Source organism: Marmota flaviventris, chromosome 8, assembly GCF_047511675.1.
Source record: "Marmota flaviventris isolate mMarFla1 chromosome 8, mMarFla1.hap1, whole genome shotgun sequence".
Classification (NCBI taxonomy): domain Eukaryota; kingdom Metazoa; phylum Chordata; class Mammalia; order Rodentia; family Sciuridae; genus Marmota; species Marmota flaviventris.
In genome coordinates, this window is record NC_092505.1 from 134016352 (window position 1) to 134035346 (window position 18995).

Below are 18995 nucleotides of genomic sequence, written 5' to 3' on the forward strand. Positions count from 1 at the left end.
CTTCCCACCTGCTTTTACCATATGTCATAAAGAAAAAGATAGCATGCCCCAAATCTCAGAATAAAGGTGGGCCTGTAGTGGAATAAGTTTAGCTCTTTGAACTCGTCACTCTGTTATCTGTCTTTTGTTATTTTGGCCACATACCATGAATGCCCATCAAAGCCTGGCCCCATATGACCAGGCCATGGGACCTGTGTATCTGGAGCCAGGTCTACCCTGCTGCTCTGACCTGCCCTCCTTGGCAGCACAGACTCCTGATCCTATTCCCTCACCTGCTTGCACACATCAGGACCTGTATATACCAAGGTCTGAATACACCAGGGCCTGCACAAAACAGGGTCCACACACACCAGTGTCCCCACATACCAGGGCTCTTCACTGCCCACCCCAACAACCATCACCTCCACAATTCCACTCCAAGGCTCCTCTTTTATCCTCTCTGCAATACACCCAGAAAAGTAAATATATTCTATAATGCCTCTGGCTATTACCTCCTCTCCCCAGGGACTCTTTCTTCAGTCTATAAGCTCACATTGTGCCCCAGAAACTCTACATACCCATCTTGTGCTATCTCACCTTCCTAAAACTTCAAGAGGCTTCCAGGGCCTTTAGGAAAAGCCCATTCTCCTTAGCCTAGCATTCAAAGTTCTTGGCAATAGGCCCTCATAAACCCCATCCTCCCTACTACTGCAGCCCATGGCCAGGTCATTTCTTTTCCCAGTATATCATTGGAAACTTAAGCCACAGATAAGAAGTCTCTATCTAGAGCAAATAAGTGTGTAAGCAGAGTTACTGAGGGACAGGTGGGGCAGGGAACATGATGAGTCAGAGAGTATACTGCAGCCCTCTGGGATGGCTTTGGGTGCTAGAACATGGGGCTTGGCTTGCCTTGGAGCAATGAAAGCCTGGCCAGGGCAGGAAGTAGGAAGTAGCCCAGTCAGAGCTATTACTGATTTCTCAGGAAACAGCCATAAATGAGGTTTAGAGGGAAAGGTGCTCAAATTGGAGATGAGAGCTGAAGAGGCCTGAAGGGAGAAGTGGCAGGGATGGACTAGATATGGACTAGGGATAGTGCTATGGAGAGGCTGAGATTTCTAGTGGGGTATCTTGATGAAAAGCTGAGGGCCCAAGTGTGTCTGTATTTTCCTGGGCTGCCCTTGCTGGACTGTGGGCTCTACTGATGCACACTGAAGAATCTATTCCTCATCTCCTTCCCATGGGCCTCTGGAGCTACAGGTGACTCCATTCCCACCCCAGAAGAAACCCCTCCCTCTGGGGGGGCCCCTCGGGCTAGGCAGAAACCCCTGTCCCACCCTGGACCAGCCCCTGTGCCCATACCTGGCTACCCAGAACCCCCTGGTGCTGGTAGAGGGAGAATCTCTCTTTGGAAGACTCCTCGGCGGTAGGGCTGAGGGGCTTAGGGTCAGACAAGGACCGCTGCAGGGTCTTCATGGGGCGAGGCAGCGTCTGCTGGCGGAGAGTGCTGTCAGCTGTGAAGTGCTTCTGGGGACTCACATGAGCCTTGTTCAGCCTTTCACTGGAAGCAAAGGAGGTATCCAGGAGCCGGTGTGGGGACAGGGGTGAGACTGGTGAGTAGAGGACCTGGGGGGACTTAGGAGGCTGGCGGCTCACAAGCTGTGAGAGAGACTCTGGGGGCAGGTGGGCCTGGTACCCAATCTCCAGAGGATCCGGTTTCTTTTTTTCAAATCTGCCCAGGGGTCCTGGGGTGACGATCTGGATGCCAGGCAGATAGGGGCTGATGGCAGTTGGGCCTACAAGCTGTGGTCCAGGAACACTCTGGGCCTGCCCATCTGGTTCTGTCTGGCAGGCCAGGCTCTCTCCACGCCCAGTCTTCTCTGGTGCCGATATGTACCTGATGATCTCCACCTTGGGGTCGGTGACAGCTGTGATGTGGATCGCAGGAGAGACCCTGGGCAGCTGGTCAGGCTCTGTCTGCACAGAGCAGTCACTGATGGTCTGGATGCCCACACTGCTCATGGCCCTTGCAGTGGTGGCAGCAGTGGATGATACAGCAGTGGCATCATGCTTGCTGTCAGAGCCTGAGTCTGAATGACGGGAAAGACGGGACCTACGGCGACGTACTGGCTGCTCCCACTCGGCATTGTCCTCATCATCCGTCTGCACACTGCAGTCAGCACTCCGCCGAGGTCGGCGCCGCCGGGTCAGGAGGTAGCGGCCCTCCCCGTCCTCATCATCTGTCTGAACACTGCTGTCTGCAATCCTCCTGACCACACAGGGTTCGGGCCCTGACTCTGGTTCACAGATATCCCTCAGGCGTGGCATGGAGTGCCGCTTCTTGATGCCACTGCGGGCTGCCTCCCACTGTTCCTCAGTCTGCAGTGACATGTCTGAGGCAGAGCTGGCAAGACCCCGGTGCAGCACAGGTTCACGAGGCTGCCCAGGCCCCTCTGGCCCTCCTACGGCAATGAAGGCTGTGTGGGTTAGGGGTGGCCAGTACTGGCCATTCTGGGCCAGTTCAGTGGTACCAGTGGAAGGCCCTCGGCTGGGTGCCTCACAGGCTACAGGGAAGGGGGCCTTCTGCCTCTGCTTCTGTTCCTCTAATTGCTGCTGGAGCTGTTGCTGGAGCTGCTGGATCTGTTCTAGCTGCAGACGCTGCTGAGCCAGCTGCTCTCGCTGCAGTGCAAACTGAGCTTGGCGTTCCTCTTGCTGCTGCTGCAGTACATGATGCTTAATGGTCTGCAGCTCCTGCAATTCTCGCTGCACTAGCAACTGCTCTTCCTCACGATGCCTCTGCAGCTCCACCCTCTCCCGTTCTAGCTCTTCTTGCAGCCGCAGTTGTCTCAGCTTCTCCAACTCTACCCGTTCCCGCTCTAGCTGTAGCAGCTGCTCCTGTTGCTTCCGTTGCCGCTCCTCCTGAGATGCTTCCTCTTTCTCAAGCACAGTGCGGCTGAGGACCCCACTGCTGCCCCCAGTAGCAGATTCTCCTGGTGGCTTCTGGCCAGGTGGTGGGGCAGAGGCTGGGGCTATTACAGCCTCTTTGACAGCAGTAGGGGCAGTTGTGGAAAGAGGTTCTTCCCGTGCAGCCCCTGCTGGCAATTCTGGCTTTGGTGGGCCCCCTGCCCCTGGGGCCTTGGTAGCAGCAGGTTTCCCCAGGTAGACAGGCCCCTCAGCAGGTGGGACACTAGAAACCATGGGGAATCTACTTGGTGCAGGATATCGGTACAGTCCTGTAGGTCCAAGAGGTACCCTGGGGGCAATCATGGGCACCCGTGTCAGGCTGGTAAGTGGCACGGCTGTGACTCCACCAGATGCATAAGGCCTGTACATGCCACCACGTACCATGGGCCGCAGTACAGAGGCAGGCTGGGTGGTGATAGGCAGGGTTGCAGCAATTGGAGTATTGATAGTTGAGTAGATCATGCCATCAGCTGCACGCACTGTGGCTGTGGATGGCATCAGCTGTCTGACTGCTGTTCCCTGACCTGCTGTAGGCCCATACTGGGCCAGATTCCCAGGGCTTGGATGGCCCTCTGGGAAGGTAGGGTTGCCAAGAAGGCCAGGTCTGAGGGGAGACAGACCCTGTGGAGCACTGAGCCCATGCCCATGCTGGGGCTGGTACTGCACAAGGTCAGGGCCACTGCCACCACTGCCATGCCGCCCGCCATACTGGTCCATGGAGTTGAGAGCAGCACACATGCGGCTGATCTCGCGGGCTGTGGTAGCACTATACTGAGCCAGACTAGCCTCCTGAAAGCCAACTGTGTCTCCCCGTGGGCCATACCTGTGATCTGAGTAAATATTTGATACTGAGCTATAGCGCCGCATGGGAAGTGGGTGAGACAAAAGTTCTGTGGGATGACGGAGGTCGGTGAATGATCCATACTGCAAGCCCTGGCCTATATAGCGTCCATCTGTAAAGCCCAGGTTGTAGGAGTGCTTCAGTGAGCTGAGGTCCATAGCTGTGTCTCGTCCGGGGCCCTGAAAGAGATGTCCCAACCTGGCATGGTAGTTGAGGCCAGCCTCAGCCAAATTGGTGTCGGACATGGAAGAGTATAGCCTGCCAGGGAGGCTCTGTGGGTAGGGCCTCTGCTCTTCATGGGGCCCAGGCCCCACTACTCCCTGTGCCCGGTAGGTGGGGGGCTCAGGGGCCTCAAGGTCCCGGTGACTATAGAAAGGGCTGCTACTTTGGCCAGGAGGGGCAGCATCTGCCACACTCTTCTCAGGTGCACTGGGGGCAGGGTGGAAGGTGCCAGTGCAGCTGCTGCCAAAGGGGAACTTGTAGACCATGTCACAGCATGCTAGCTGGCTCTCAGGCCTCATCCCAGTAAGGTCCAGGGCACCTGCTGGCTCTTCTGGGAGCAGTGTGGTCACAGTACCTGCTGTGCCCTCTCCCATCTGCACCACCAATGTGTGTGGCTTCCTGGAACCTGGCAGAGCATGTGATCGTAGCTCTGCAGGAGTTGCCCGGTGGGATTCAGCTCCAGGCTCTGGCACTGGGCCTGGCTTGAGGCTTATACTCTGGGTGGTACCCATCTGAGTGATCAAAATGTCCCTTCTGGCCAGAGGTGCCACCTGATTGGGCAGATTATATCTGGCAAACTTGGCCTCTCTAGGTCTTCCTCGGGGCCCACCTCTGTATGGTGCTGTCTGGACAGCCTGCTCTACTTGCTTGACCTGGGCCAGGCACACAGGGCTACCTGAACCCTGACCAAAGTCCAGCCGGCTCTGGAAAGGGTCTCCATATACTACAGGCTGCTTTTGCTGAGCCATGAGCACAGATGAGGCCATGGTGATGCTCACGGTAGTGGCAGTACCCAGGAAGGCATGGGTCTGCTCCTGGGAGTTAAGATTGATAACCAAAGGCTGCACAGTGGTTGACTGCCGTCCTGGGACTGGATCCAGGGCAAGGCCATACTTCCTTGCTTCCATAGCAAGAGAGGTCAAATCCATGCCCTGGTCAGTGAGAATGATAGGTGTGGGCTTGACAGCTGTGCGGAGATCCACTACTGCACTGCCAGGGGGCCTGGGGCCTGGCTCAACTCTAGATGTTCCAGGGACAGAGGAGATCCGGCACAGGGAGATGTTTTCAGCAGGAAGGGCACCCCAGCCATATAGTGCCAGTGGTCCATCTGCACCAGCACTGGGTGCTCGTGGGAAGCCAGGTGGCTCTGGGGGCAGCTGAGACACACTTGGAGGTGTTGTCTGGCTGTAGCTGTGAGCGGTGGGTAGGGTGTCAGTAGGTGAGCACAGTGGGGAGGTAGAGGCGCTGGCATGTACCATCCTGGTCTGGCTGGAAGCATCTGATGCCAGTGTGATGACCATAAAGGGAGCCTCCTGAGAAGACTGCTGCCACACCATGCGAGGTGTGCTGGGCCGGTGTGGTGTTTGTGTGCCCTGGGCTACCATAGGGGTAGAAGTGGGGGCACCAGGGCTCCGTGGCATGTCTGGAGCAGGGGTTGGACTTGGTGTTTGTGTAGAGAACTCTGCTGTGGTCCTTGAACCCAGCTTGCCTTGAAAGAATGTGGGGCTCTCTGAGGGGGAAGATGGGGAGAGAGGCGGACTAGAGCCTGCAAAATAGGAATATATCCGGGAAGGTTGAGGAGTGCCAGCCTCAATATCACTACCACTCAGAGGCTTCTCTCTGGTAGTCCGTTCACCTGCAGCAGGGCCACTGGGGGCCTGGGATAGCTCCTCAGTTTGGGACCCGTAGTTTGCAGTGGTTAGGCTCTGTCCATAGCTGTGGACTGTGGAAGATGGTGAAGGACTGCGCTCAGAACTGGCTGGGGAGGCTGAAGTCATATACCCTCGTGGCAGGCTGGCTGGACAAGGAGCCATGGCTGTGGTGGCTGGGGTCCCAGGGCCCTGGGAGAAGGACATGCCTACCTCAGAGGCCGAGCTGGGGGAGGCAGCAGAGCTGTGTAGCTTGAGGGGTTCCTGAGGCTCCTTTGCAAAATGCTGTGTGACACGGACATCAGGAATAACTCGGCCCCCACTGCCGTCTGAGGAGGTGGAGGTGGAAAAGGACACAGGGGCAGCAAGCTGGGTGGGACTAGTACCAGGGGTAAGTGGGCCTTCGTTTTGCTTCATTGGGTCCATATATGCACTCTCAGCATTCAAAAATTGTTTCTCCTTCCTCTTGTCCTCAGTAAAGGCTAGGTCCCGAGAGGAAGCCTGCCGCATGCGGACTATGCTTTGTGATGTCTGAAGGATCTCCTCGTATACAGCTGCTCCCAGGCTGGCTGGAGTGCCCTCTGTGGCAGGTTGAGCAGCCCTGCCATAGTCATGGTCTGGGGTGTCTTGGTATTCAAAGGAGCCCCGGCCCCGAGGGCCTGTGGGCTGAGGGGGTCCCCCATCGGGGCCCCGGGCCCCTGCCACCTGGCCCTGTTGACGCTGGAGAAGCTCTGCTTTTCTCATCATCTCTTCATAGGCCTCCTCAGCACTCTTGAGGGGTCGCCCAGAACTGGGAGTGGTGGAACTGCCTGAGGGCAGCTCAGTTGGTGAATAGAGGGACATGAAGGTGGGCAGGTTGTACTCACTGCCTGACTTGTAGAGCCGGGTGGGGCCACCATCCAGGGCCTCAGCCTCTGAGTCCAGTGAGGGTGAGGGTGAGTACTCAGAGCAGGAGGAGCGGTGTAGCTCTTCCATCTCAGCAGCCTGCCTCAGCTCCTCTGTGGGGGATGCATCCTCGATGGGTGACAGGTTACTGGGTGGTGTCTTGGAGCGCTCACGCCGTCGCTGGGCCCGTAGCTCTTCCTTGTCACGCCGTGTCTTGCGGGCCGTGCTCCGGATGCGCTGCTGTTCTACTTCACGCATCTTCTCCTGTTCACGCAGCAGCTCCTCTTCTTCCCGAAGCTCCTCCTCCTCCGAGGAGTCCTCAATGGTAGGCAGCAGAGGCCCATGGGATCGGTGCCGGGCCTTGCGCTGCTGTTTAGCTTCTTCTAGTCGTTGCCGACGGCTGGGGCTGCTGTCACTGTCCTCTTCTAATGAAGACAGAGAGGTGGGAGAGGTGCCTGATGTGTAGCTGGGTGTGGAAGCAGGCAGTGTAGAGGAGTGCTCCCCACGGGAGCGGTCCTCAGGCGAGCCTGTCAGGCTCTCCATCTCCAACTCGGGCTCCCGGTCCAGGCTGGGGTCAGGACCTTGGCCCAGGTCTAGTTCGTGACTATAGCTGCCTGTGCTATTGAGCTCAATGGTCTTGAAGCGGCGGAGCCCACCCTGCAGGGCTCCATTGCCATCAGTGGCCTCTGCTGGGCCTCCCTCAGAGAGCAGCTCCTCATAACCTGTGGTGGCATTGTGGGGCAGGCGCCTCTTAGGCAGTGCTACTGGTTCTTGGCTAGGCTCAGGCCTGGGCCTGATACCAATCTTCTGGGTGCCATGTTTGGCCAGGCTATGCCCAGAGGTGGAAGTGTCATCCTCCTCCAGGTTGTCTTCCTCAGCACTCATCTCTAGGATCTGCCGTCGCATGAACTCCTCATCAGTCAGTTCTGCTGCCCGAGCTGGGGGCTGGGGTGGAAGAGGGGACAGGCCACTCTCACTGCTGTCTTCCACATAGTCATGTCTCAGCTGGCTGCCAAAGTCATCTGAGGACTCGGCTGCATCCCGCTGCTCCCTCTGGCGCCCCCACTCCAAAGAGTTTTCCTCTTCCTCCAAGATATCCTCTAGCTCTTCATCTGAGTCAAAGGCCTCAGGCAGGATGGACAAAGAGCGAGGCCTCCGCTTCTGCTCCTCACCAGTGCTGCTGGAGGGTGGCTTGCTCTGTTCACCACTGGGGGGCACTGTCTGGGCTTCCAACAAAGGCCGCATGCTGTTCCCCACCTTGTGGAGCTCTGAGGGGCTGGGTGGGCGTGGCCCAGTCACCCCTGCACTATCTAGCTGCTCCACTTCCTGCTGCACAACACCTGTGATCTCACTCTGCGAGCTAGAGATGCCATCAGAGGAGTAGCCTGTGTCGCTGAGGCTCTGTGGGCTCCGAGACAGGTCCTGAGAGTAAGGCTTGCCCACTGGTTCCTGTAACAGAGTAAGAAGCAGGCACTGATTCCCAACACTCCCTATCAATCCCAGGGCCCTGGGGAAAGGCCACTCTACCTCCCAAGGGTTTAGAGCCCACCACCCACATCAGTCTTTGAAAATGTTCCATGGTGAGCTCAAAAAAAGCAGCCCTAGATCTTCAAATAAAAGCTTTACTAGATAAAAGGGTGTCAAAATCCAGCAAAACATTCAACAGGGTGCCATAGGACTAGTCTCAATCTTGAAATCTCCAGGCCTGCTGGAGCCTCACCCAGGCTTTCCTTCTGCTGGGACATCCCTAATCTTGTCTGCAGCCCCTAGGGACCTGTCCCAGGTCTATATCCTTAACTCCCCAGGAAGGCAAGTTCTTCCCCAGATTGTCCCATCTGAAGGCTAGGGACCCTGGGAAATAAACAGGACTGACCTCTGCTTCTCCACCCTTGGGGGCTTCTGAAACAGCCTTGATGACAGGAGTGGCAGGTTCAGTCCTCTTCACCCCACTCTTTAGTTTAGGAGTTCCAGGGATTTGGGTAGTCTCTGGAGGTGGCTTCGGCATAGGCTCAGCTTTAGCAGGGACTCCTGTCTTCTTTTCCGGGGCACTGCTTGGGGTTTTGCTGGGTTCAGAAGCCTTGAGGGGCTTGGCCTGGGGACTGGCCTTGGTGGGCAGGGCACTGGCCTTGGTGGGCAGAGGGCTGGCCTTGGTGAGTGGGGGACTGGCCTTGGCAGGTAGGGGCCCTGATGGCTGGCTCAGTCCCTGTGGCCCTTTCTGCTTCATAGGGACTGCTACAGAAGCACGGTGAGGGGCTCCTGCAGAGGGCTGCTGTGAAGTGGGAAGCGGCAGGGGGGTCTGCTCTCCCAGGCTGCCCTCCATTAGCCGCTTAGTTTGGCAGTTCAGACAGAGCCACTCGGTTTTCTGCAAAGAAATAGGAAGGAGGTTGGAAAAAAATCACAGACATTAAAGTTCTCAAAGAATATTTCCATGGTGATTTCTATAAAGTTAGGGAAGAAAAAGTCTTTCCAAGCATGACACTAAAGGTCGAAGGAGGAAAAGACTGATAGATTTATTGCCCCAGATGATAAACATCCCCATCTGTAAGATAAACATATACAAAATCAAATTCCAAATGTCCAACCAAAAAGAAGGGTCCGTTTCTTAACCCATAGGGAACTTTCATGGGACCAGAAAAAGAGGAGAACTAAGGAACAGGGGAGTATGGGGAGCCACTCTGAATGATTTGCACCTTCCATCCTGAAGTGAGAGGCTTTGACCAGTCACTACATTTTGTAGTGGTCTGGACGTTGTCCCGGTTCAGGAAGTTGAGGGTGCAACTTCAGATGTAGGTGTGTCACCCATGGGGTTGAGCTACACTCACCTATTCCTTTGTAATACTACCCCTTTGCCCTGTTTGGGATAGAATGTTCCATGGAAACGCCCTTTGTGTGTCCCCTTCTCTTGCTCTGCCTTTGGGTGTGGCCTTCCTAGATGTCAGTCAACCTGGTGACAGCAGACATCAGGAAGCTCAACTCCCTGAAACCTGACTCCTTGCCTCATTTGAATGGCTTCTCCTCAATAAAAGGGTTCAGCACATTCTCTCTCTCTCTCTCTCTCTCTCTCTCTCTCTCTCTCTTTCTCTCCCCCCCCTTTCTGTGGACCCTTAAGGTCAGAGGAGCCATCACAGGACCCCAAAGAAAAAGGTATCTCTGTCTCTTGTGTGGTTATTTCGTGCAGCCCAGTTCACCTGGAGTGACCCTGAGTCATGAGGAACGCAACAGGGGAGGCCAAAAGCAGTTGAAGGATCTGATCCCAAGCATAAGGGAAGGCTGGGGTTCCAACCTTAGGGAGCAAACTAACCCTTGGGGGCTGATTTGGAGCTCAACAGTCAGGAGTCCATGCAGAACAAAAATAGTATCCAGATATGAATGCATCCTGGAGATACTGCCCTTTTCTGGCCTCTTAGGTCTCATGTCTGACACCATTCTCTAACATTTCCTCAAGTATAGGCTGTATTAGGCAGCAGCAGACTCCTGGGGACAGACTCCTGGGAGAAGCCTTGATTTTATTGTTGTTGTTTTGTTAGTACTGGGGATTGAACCCAGGGGTGCTCTACCACTGAGTTATATCCTCAGCCCTTTTTATTTCTTATTTAGAGACAGGCTTTCACTAAATTGCCCAGGCTAGACTTGAATTTGTAATTATTCTGCCTCTCTCTCCCCAGTAGATAGGATTATAGGACTGTACTTCTATGCCCAATGAGAAGTCCTGTTTGGGATGGAGCTGAGCAGTCCTTTCTGCTCATACTCTCAACCCAGGTCACCTTGTCTAAGGCCAACAAAGAATCTCAAACAGAGGCTTCCTCCTTCCTTCAGGGCTCTGGACTGTCAGGGTCATCTACTAGAACTGAGGGCTGAATACCATGGTCATGATTAAGACAGAAAGACAAGGGCTAACATGTAGCCTTCTTGGAAACCATAGCTTCCAACAGATCATTATAAGTATGACATGGATATTAATGGTAAAGCTCTTAGAATACCATAAACCGCCAGGCGCAGTGGTACATGCCTATAATCCCAGCGGCTATGGAGACTAAGAAAGGAGAATCATGAGTTTAAAGTCAGCCTCAGCAATGGCGAGGTACTAAGCAACTCAGTGAGACACTGTCTCTAAATAAAATACAAAATAGGGCTGGGAATGTGGCTCAGTGGTCGAATGCCCCTGAGTTCAATCCCCAGTACCTATCAACCAACCAACCAACAAAAAAAAAAACCCATAAATCAAATATAAGTCTTCCAGCCCCAAGTGGTTGTACAGGGGCAGCATTTGGGACTCCCTGGATCCTAAGTAGGTGACTCTTGTAGCAGATCTGAAGCTGACAGGGACATTTCCCCTAGGATCCTCCTCCAAGATCAGTATTTGAGTCCTTGCCCTGGTCCATGTGTGGTAGTGGGAAATGAGGGTTATAGCGTAACACAGAGCAGGGCCCTGCTGACACCTGTGTCTGTTCTTTCCCTTTGAGTGTAGAAGGTTGGGACTCCTTCCTTCCTGCTGCTATTCATCCTGGGTACCTAGACATTCAGGCTCCATCAGCAGCTCTGCCACTAGATGGGCCATTATGAGAACCACAGAATCACAGAACCAGGGTACAGAGAAAGGAGGTAGCCCTTGGCTTTTACTGCCCTAGGCAGGCCAAGAGCCTCAGTACACTCACCTCCCACACTATCTCTGGTCCCTAGCCCATGTGGCAGATTCTTGGAAGCTTGGTACCCACCACGGTGCCTACCCTCATTAGGCCACAATGGCAGATGCCATGTCAATGATCTACCCTGGTTTGATGCTCACAGAGTTATATTTCACTTCTTTGCCCTAGGTCCCATCAGAGGCCAAACTGGGCTTATTATTCCAGGTGGAGACTACTTCCCTGGAGGCTAAAACTTCTGTTCTTCTCTGATGTCCAACCCCTGCACGAGTCTTTGGCAGAGGCATAGGGCAGTATAGGGGACACTTCAGAAAGCCTACATGTATATACTTACCCTGCTCCCTATAGGGACCAGCCTGGAACCAGTCCAACTGCCTTAGACCTAATCTGATGCTCTTAGGTGTCCATCATACAAACCCCTGTAAGTTAATATAGGCTGTCCACTGTCTGGGTCTTAGGCTCATTAGGTCTGGCAGGTCCATCCCAGCCAGGTATCTGAGGCGTCTGAAGAAAGTGCTGGACAAATGGGTACCAAGCTTCCAAGGATCTGCCATATGGGCTAGGGACCAGAGACAGTGTGGGAGGTAACTATACTGAGGGTCTTGGCCTACCTAGGGCAGCAAAGACCAAGGGCTACCTTCTTTCTCTGTACCCTGATTCTGTAAGCCTGTGGTTCTCATAATGGCCCATCCTAGTGGCAGAGCTGCTGATGGAGCCTGAATGTCTAGGTACCTAGGATGAACAGCAGCAGGAAGGAAGGAGTACCAAGCTTCTACACTCAAAGCTCCTTTATTCATTAGGGCATGGGAGAGCATAAAACTTAATCTAAAAATCCAAGTCCATGTGCCCCATCATCAACCTAGAAATATAATAGAAATATCCTATGTCAGAGAGGACTGTGAGAGGTCAAAAAGACCTGGGGAGATGGAAGAGAGTTCTGGAAATGAGAAAATAGCCGCTTCTCTAGCCTCTGAATAAGCATGATGGGGTTAAAATCTTGGCCCAGACAGAGGGCTGGCTCAAGTCAATGCTGCCTTGACTATACCTTGGTTCTCTGATTACATCCATCTAGGTTAGGTCTCTCGCAATTAAATCATCTGCCCCGGCCCATCTTGGTGGCTTAGAACCCACGGTACCCCACCTCTGGCCTGCAGACTCCACTCCAGAAGCAATAGTCTAAATAAAGCAAGGGTACCTTGGAAGGGTGGTCTGGATGGAGAAGACAAACCCAATGCCAAATGCTCAGGAGCAGCTCTTACAGAGGCCTTCTTACCCGAGCTCATGGGCGCTGCCCTCAGAAGAGCCTGTCACCTGTGGTCACATGCTCTCTGGGGCTTTGCTCCTTCACAGATTTATTCCTGGAGGCAGCCAGGTTGCAGAAAGGCTGCCTGGTTGGCTCTCTTGCTCCTGGTTCTACTATAGCAAGCAGTGAGAAAGACAGGGCTGGCAGGAGAAGATGTGTGAAGTAAGGGCTAAAAATAAACACTTGACCTGGCTGCTGGAGGCCCTTCCCCAGCCCTCTGGGAGTGGGAGAAGTATACAAGGCATTGGGGCTAGTAGGGGTAGAGCCAGGGAAGATCTGACACAGGCCCAAGTCTTCTGGGGACTGGGGATGGGTGGAAGCAGGTCAAGTCAAATCTCTGTGCCTGGAGAATGTAATACAGTTGCTGAGGTCTCAATTCCCTTATTCACTCTATTATCACCTCTTTCCACCCCAATGAGCCCCACCTCTACCTCTGATCATTCATTCCTTTGTTCTACTCACTTGTTCACTTAATAATTCCCTCATTTCAATGTTAATTTCCTCATTTGTTCAATCATTCACTATACACATTTTCATATTCTTTAAAGAGCTCTATCCAGCCCCAGCCCTGGGGCATTAGCTACTTGTTTGCCTCTTTACTTAGCCCCTTTGGCAAGTGGGCAGAGGATGGACAATGGAAGCTCTGATGACAACTTCTGTCTTACTGCCCTCTCTCCGGCCCATCCTGGTATAGGAAGGTACAAACCCCCCAAGGACAATCATAATTTCAAGGTGGGAGGAGATGTAGGTGTGCATGTATCAAATGTAGCTCAGTAGCTCAGAGTATCACTGTTTAGGGTAAAGAAGGAGAAGTGAGTTGACTGAGACAATTGGTAGGGCATCCCACAAGTGTGTGAGACCTTCTTGAATAACTAACTAGTGTGGCCTTGTGGGGAGATAGGGGTGGGGAGCTGCCCTGTCTGCCATCATCCAAATGAGCCCATAGTCCACACACTCTCCTCATTTGTGGATCTGGTCTGTGTGCTAGTCGGGTTATGGTGACACCATAACTCCCAAGGTGCACGGCCCTGCACACCCTTAGCTCCACTGCCAGACCAGAGGGCAATGAATGAGAACCCCAGAGAAAAAATGCTCAGAGGTAAAGACTTGGACAATGGATCACAGGTATGGCCATCACCAGTGTTGCTGTTCCTCTCTTGACTCTGTGGCATGGACATATGTGCATGTCTTTCTCCCTGTTCCTGGACATGCATAAGCTCTTCCTTTCTCATCTCTGCCTTCCATAAGAGGAATCCTTCCTGGCAATCCCAGTGTGGGCTCTTGTGGCTGGGCTGGGTTTCCTTCATGCCTTAGTACTAAATGTGCTAGTTCCTTGTGTGGTGTCCCTTATGAGACTAAGAGCTTGCCTTGGCCATAGTATCCATTCCCACACAGATAATGAGGGGCTTGTGGGAACTTTTCATTCCCCTCATGGAGACTCTATGGAGACTGAAGACTTTGGTTCTAGTCTCTTGGCTCAAGGGCTGTTAATATCAGGCTTTGAGTGAGCATTGGAGGTACAGCATTTTAAATTGTTCATAGAAACCTAAAAGGAACATTACTGCCCCCATTCCACATGGAGGGGAAAAGGGCCCCTAAGATCACCACTCCAGAGGCAGCCTGAGGTGGACCAGGAGAAGAGGGAGATGCTGGTCTCATGCCTGATGTCCCTGTTGTAGCCTCAGCTCCTAAGTCCAGCCCAGCCCCACACAGGACAAATACCAGACCTTTTGCTCATATAGGCCCAGCTTCTCAAGGATGCTACTGGAATTTCAGCAACAATAATAAGATTAAAAAAAAAAAAAAACAACCTAGTAGCATTACTGTAACAATTCTAATTCCTCTAATTTCTCTACACAACTATTTTGAATGGAAAATCAATTAAAAATTAAGCCAGAGGGTACTATTATCCTTCAAAAAGATAAATAGGTTTTAAAATGTTGGAATCAACAACTCTTAATTATGAAATGAGTCACTAAATAGCACTATGGTATTTTTCAGAGGAAATTTCAAAGGGAAAAGGGGTCCAATTTTACTGCCTCTTCTATTAATGCTCTGGACTTCTTATCTAGAAAGAAGAAAAAAGATTTTTATAGCTCAGAGATGGTAAGGAAAATTCCTAAACTGTTGGCCCTGAGGGTTGGCTCTGACCACAGGTGGAGCCGCAGCAGATCTATTAGGTATGTGGGGAGCTGTGAGTGGGACTCTCCTGGTCTGTCCCTCCTTCAAGCACCCAGCCTATATGCAGATACTTGTCCCTTTGCTTCACACTGTGCACAGAGACACAGAACAGTCACTCTGAGACTGACAGGCTGGCCTTGGCCAAGCAAGGTGTTGGGATAGACAGCCATAGCACACCAACCCATAGGAACTGAAGAAGAACCCACTGGCCCTACCACCTTACTCCCAAGACAGGATGTTAGGAACAGCAGGCAGGGAAAACAGAGGACTTGACTTGGGGAGAAGTAAGGACAAAGACATCAATCAGTTTTGCTTTCAGGTCCATGTACCCACCAGACCCTGCAGAGGCAATCCTGGTCAAGGAGGTAGAAATGGGGCAGGAACATGGAGAAACAGGAACCTGGAAGGGGGTTGGGGGCAGTGCTGGCCAATGAGAAGAGAAGCTCTGGGGCCAAGAAGGCCAGAAGCAAGCAGCTAATGAGAAACCTAGATCAGAATAATCCAGAATCATCTAGAGTCAGCATGTGACTAAAATACTTTTGTTTCAACTGATTCGGCACTGCCAGTGGCTTATCCCAGGGGCTGCCAAAAGGAGCTGCCAGGAAATTTACACTCCTGGACAAAAGCAGTTTTCCCTTCTCTCAGTGCACATCCTGTTTAATGAGAAAACAATGGACTGAGAAGTCTCTTGGGGACAAGGATCTTCTAGGCCAGGCCAGCTCAGGAGCCCATCAGGATACCTGACCAGCAATGAGCTTGTGGTTGGAGGTATCTGAGCAAAACAGTCAGCTGGGATTCTGTTGACTCTGTGATAAGCCCCTAGGTAAACACTTTCCTGCTCTACCAGCCAGGCAAGCTGTCTTCCAGTGAGCCACTGGACCTAGAGCTCAGAGAGGTAGCAGTATGGGGCCAGAGGTCTAAGTGGGCATCACATGAAGAGGTCACTTATCTTGGTCAGGCTTAGCTATTCCTACATGTTGGAAAATAAGGTTTGTGGAGGCCAAAGTAGTCTTCCTAGTCATATTGGATAGCTTTCATGGGCCCCATGGAGGCCTAGCTCAAGGGAAATCGGAATAAGTTAGTAGAGAGACCATGGCAACACCACGCTCTCTTTTCTTGTCCCATTCTGGGCCAGTGATTGTTTGTACTCTTACCCACTGTTCCACCATCAGCCATGCCTGGCTCAGTTCAAGAGCCCACAGGGCTTAGGTAGCTGTCCACTTTGCAGGATTCATGAGCTTTGACTCAATAATCTCCTCTCAAGACACACATCATCTGCCAAGATGAGTCAATTATAAACCTCAAGAGAACACACCCAGCTATTCCAAAGGCAACCATTGTGAGGTTCATATGGGCAGCCTAGGCAAAGAAGAGTGGGTAATGGGGTTAGGGGAGGAACAGAAGCAACCTCCAGGCCTAGGATGGCCCATCTGAGGGGCACCTGCCCAGGCTGAACTCCAAACTTTCCAACAACACTGAACCTAACACTGGGCCAATTAGTCTGCACAGTGCTAAGTACCCTTCCTTGCAGCAGATGCTGCAGAGAGACTATCCCCAGTGCCAGCTCTTGTTCAAACTTTGGTAAGAAATGTAAGCATCCTCACAAGCATCCTATACTGGCCTAGGAGAGCCCAGGTCCAGCCAGGGAAAAATATGTGAATCAAAGTATGGCTTTGACAAGTATGCATTCACACCCATGACCTCAGAAGAGCTGGCTGAGCTGGAGCCTGGGCAGTGGGACATGGTCTTCCTCATTATGAAAAAGCTTGCAGCCCAATCCTGGACATAGAGTATAATCCTCTATCCCATGGCCCTTCAACCCCCTTCTCTTGTGAGGGTCACAGATGAAGGGCAGGATGGGATCTCAGGTTCTTTCTGGGAAGGAAAGGTTCCCCTAAGCAGGGGAGATTGGCTTCTTTCATCAGGCAATGCTCACGGTAGCTGGAAATAGGAAGGCCAGCACAGGGCACTGGACAGCCAGTCAGAGGGAATAGGCACCATTATCCTCATTCACTATCCAGTTAGTTCACTGAGTAAAAGTATTAAGGCCTGAGGCAGGGGCTGGAAAGGGAGTATAGCCCCTCTTCAGCATTAGCTGTTAGAGCCAGTCCCATAACTGCTGCAAACTCAGCTCTTTACACTCCTTCTGGTTCCCATGTTCCCCATTGCCTTAGGACTTTGTCCTCAACAAAGCTCAAGGGAGCATGCTTGACTCAGATCTCTTACCTCTACAAGGTGGGGCGTTGGGTTGAAGCCACACAGGTTGCACACCTGGAGCTTGCAGGTGGTGCAGGTGTTGTAGTTGGCTGGGCCCTTGCTGCCCACATTGAGCTCAGCTTGGCACAGTGGGCAGGTGGCCTTTTCCTTCGGCGTGGTCTTTGGCTTGGCAGTAGCTTTGGATGCTGCCTGATGTTCTGCTCTGCCATGCTTTGGACTGGTTGTTCCCCCAGTTTTCACCAGGGCTCCAGGCCCAGATCCAGGACTTGCTCTAGCCCCAGGCTCAGTTTTGGCTCCAGGTGCTGGCCCAGGCCCAGGCCATGAGCCTGGGGGTCTTGAGCCAGCCTCCTTGCTGGCATCACTGAAAACAATCTTGGGTGGTCCCTTACTGGGAGAAGGCTGGCTCTGGGGGTCAGCCTCGGGCTGCACAGACATGAGGGTGCTTGCCTGGGTCAGCAGTGATGCACCAAGCCCAAAGAGCTTCCCAGTGAGGCCCTCCTGGGTCTGCTCACCAGCACCAAGCCCAGAGGGCACTGTAGTGGCACTTTTGGCCAGAGCCTCTCCTGCAGATGGCCTGGGCTCAGCTATAGAAGGCTTGGTGGGGAGAGGGGGCTGAGGAGACACCCTCCCCACCTCTGAAGAGGAAGCTGCTTGGGCAGGCCCCGGTGCTGTGGTGGCCCTGGCTGTCTCAACCTGGTGGAGGCCAGGCTGTGGTCCCCCAGGGCCACGAGATTTCTCTTGCTCTGGCTTTCCCAGTGGCTGTTTGGCTGGAGAATGGGCAGGAGACAGCGCTGGAGAGTGTAGCTGCTGCTGGCTTTTGGAGCGAGGTGCAGTGGTCATGTCCATTCCCAGAGCCCTCTGCATCTGACAGTTCAGACAGAGCCACTCCTTCACCTGAGAAGAGAAGCAGCACAGTCAGCATTGTGATCAGTATCAGTGGTGCTCATGGCCCAGTTCTGTGCAGTCCCCATTTGCTTGGTTCTGAGCACTCAGGTGTGTTTGGGCTGCCAGGGAACAGGGCGGAGGCAGTCCCTGCCCTTTAGTTGCTGCCAGGCATAGTGGCAGAGCAGAGGTAGTCCAACCCTCCCCATCCTACCATCAACCATCAACCCTCTGCCTGCCACCCTTCTGCTCCAGAGTCCTCCCTGTTGCCCAGCAGTTGTACCTCAGATTGGTGTGAACAGCATTCCATCTCTAAGTCCCAACTCACCAATCCAGGCTACCACCATCCTCCTGTGGGAGGGAGGTCCCAGTAGCTTTGAATGGGTCACTCTCCTTCTGGCCATTCCATTACAGCGGTCAGAGTGACCTTTTAAAATATAAACTAGAAGGGAAGGCATGGTCTAGGGCAGTGCCTGGTGCACAATAGGTATTTGATAAAAGTTTGCAAAATGAGTAAGTGGAGAGTGATAGGTAAGAGAGGGAGGCACAGGGGATTAGAAAGAAACCATGGTTCCTGTCCTGGAGAAGATAGATAAATAATGAAAAATCTGGAGAGTAGAATAAGTACAGAAAAGTAATGTGATAGTAAGTGACTAAGTAAAAATAAAATAAAACTTTTGTTTTTATTAAGGAAGATGAATGTGTGTGTGTGTGTGTGTGTGTGTGTGTTTTTTGATGGGGATTGAACTCAGGGTCTAGGCAAGTGCTCTACAACTAAGCTATACTCCCAGCCCCAGAAAGACAAAATTTTAAAGAAAATTGGATGATTTCTGCCTCCAAGACAATAACACATGTTGCTAAACATGTAGTTTCCCTTTGCCATGAGCCAGTATAAGCAAAGACATGTGATTTACCACCAGGACCAATCAGAGCCTTCCATATCACCAATGTGGTAAATAAACAACAAGGGAGAGGAGCTTTTTTCTTTTTGTATTACTAGTCAGAAGATGTAGACTTGGAGTGGTCACAACTTTATCTCCCAAAGTAAAGAGAGATACTAAGAATTAAATCAACAGACAGTGAGTGAAGCCAAGAAAAGGAGAAAGGAGCTGATCTAATGACTTTATTTACTTCCCTTAAGTCTACACTTGGACTTAGTTACATGAGTTAATACTATTTTTTTCCCCCTCTCCAACAAATCTACTTGTAAATCGGAGCATACCCCTCTAAAC

General features: G+C 52.5%; 1 protein-coding gene across 1 annotated transcript in view; it reads right to left on the minus strand.

Annotated features, from left to right (window-relative positions):
- The window catches only part of Bsn (bassoon presynaptic cytomatrix protein), a 96714-nt gene that overhangs the window by 5319 nt on the left and 72400 nt on the right, over positions 1-18995 (minus strand). The window contains exons 5-7 of the mRNA XM_027933969.2: positions 16891-17775; positions 8411-8899; positions 1339-7986 (exon numbers count right to left, since the gene is read on the minus strand). Of these exons, the coding sequence (XP_027789770.2) occupies positions 1339-7986; positions 8411-8899; positions 16891-17775 (8022 nt within the window). The remainder of the gene's footprint in view (positions 1-1338; positions 7987-8410; positions 8900-16890; positions 17776-18995) is intronic.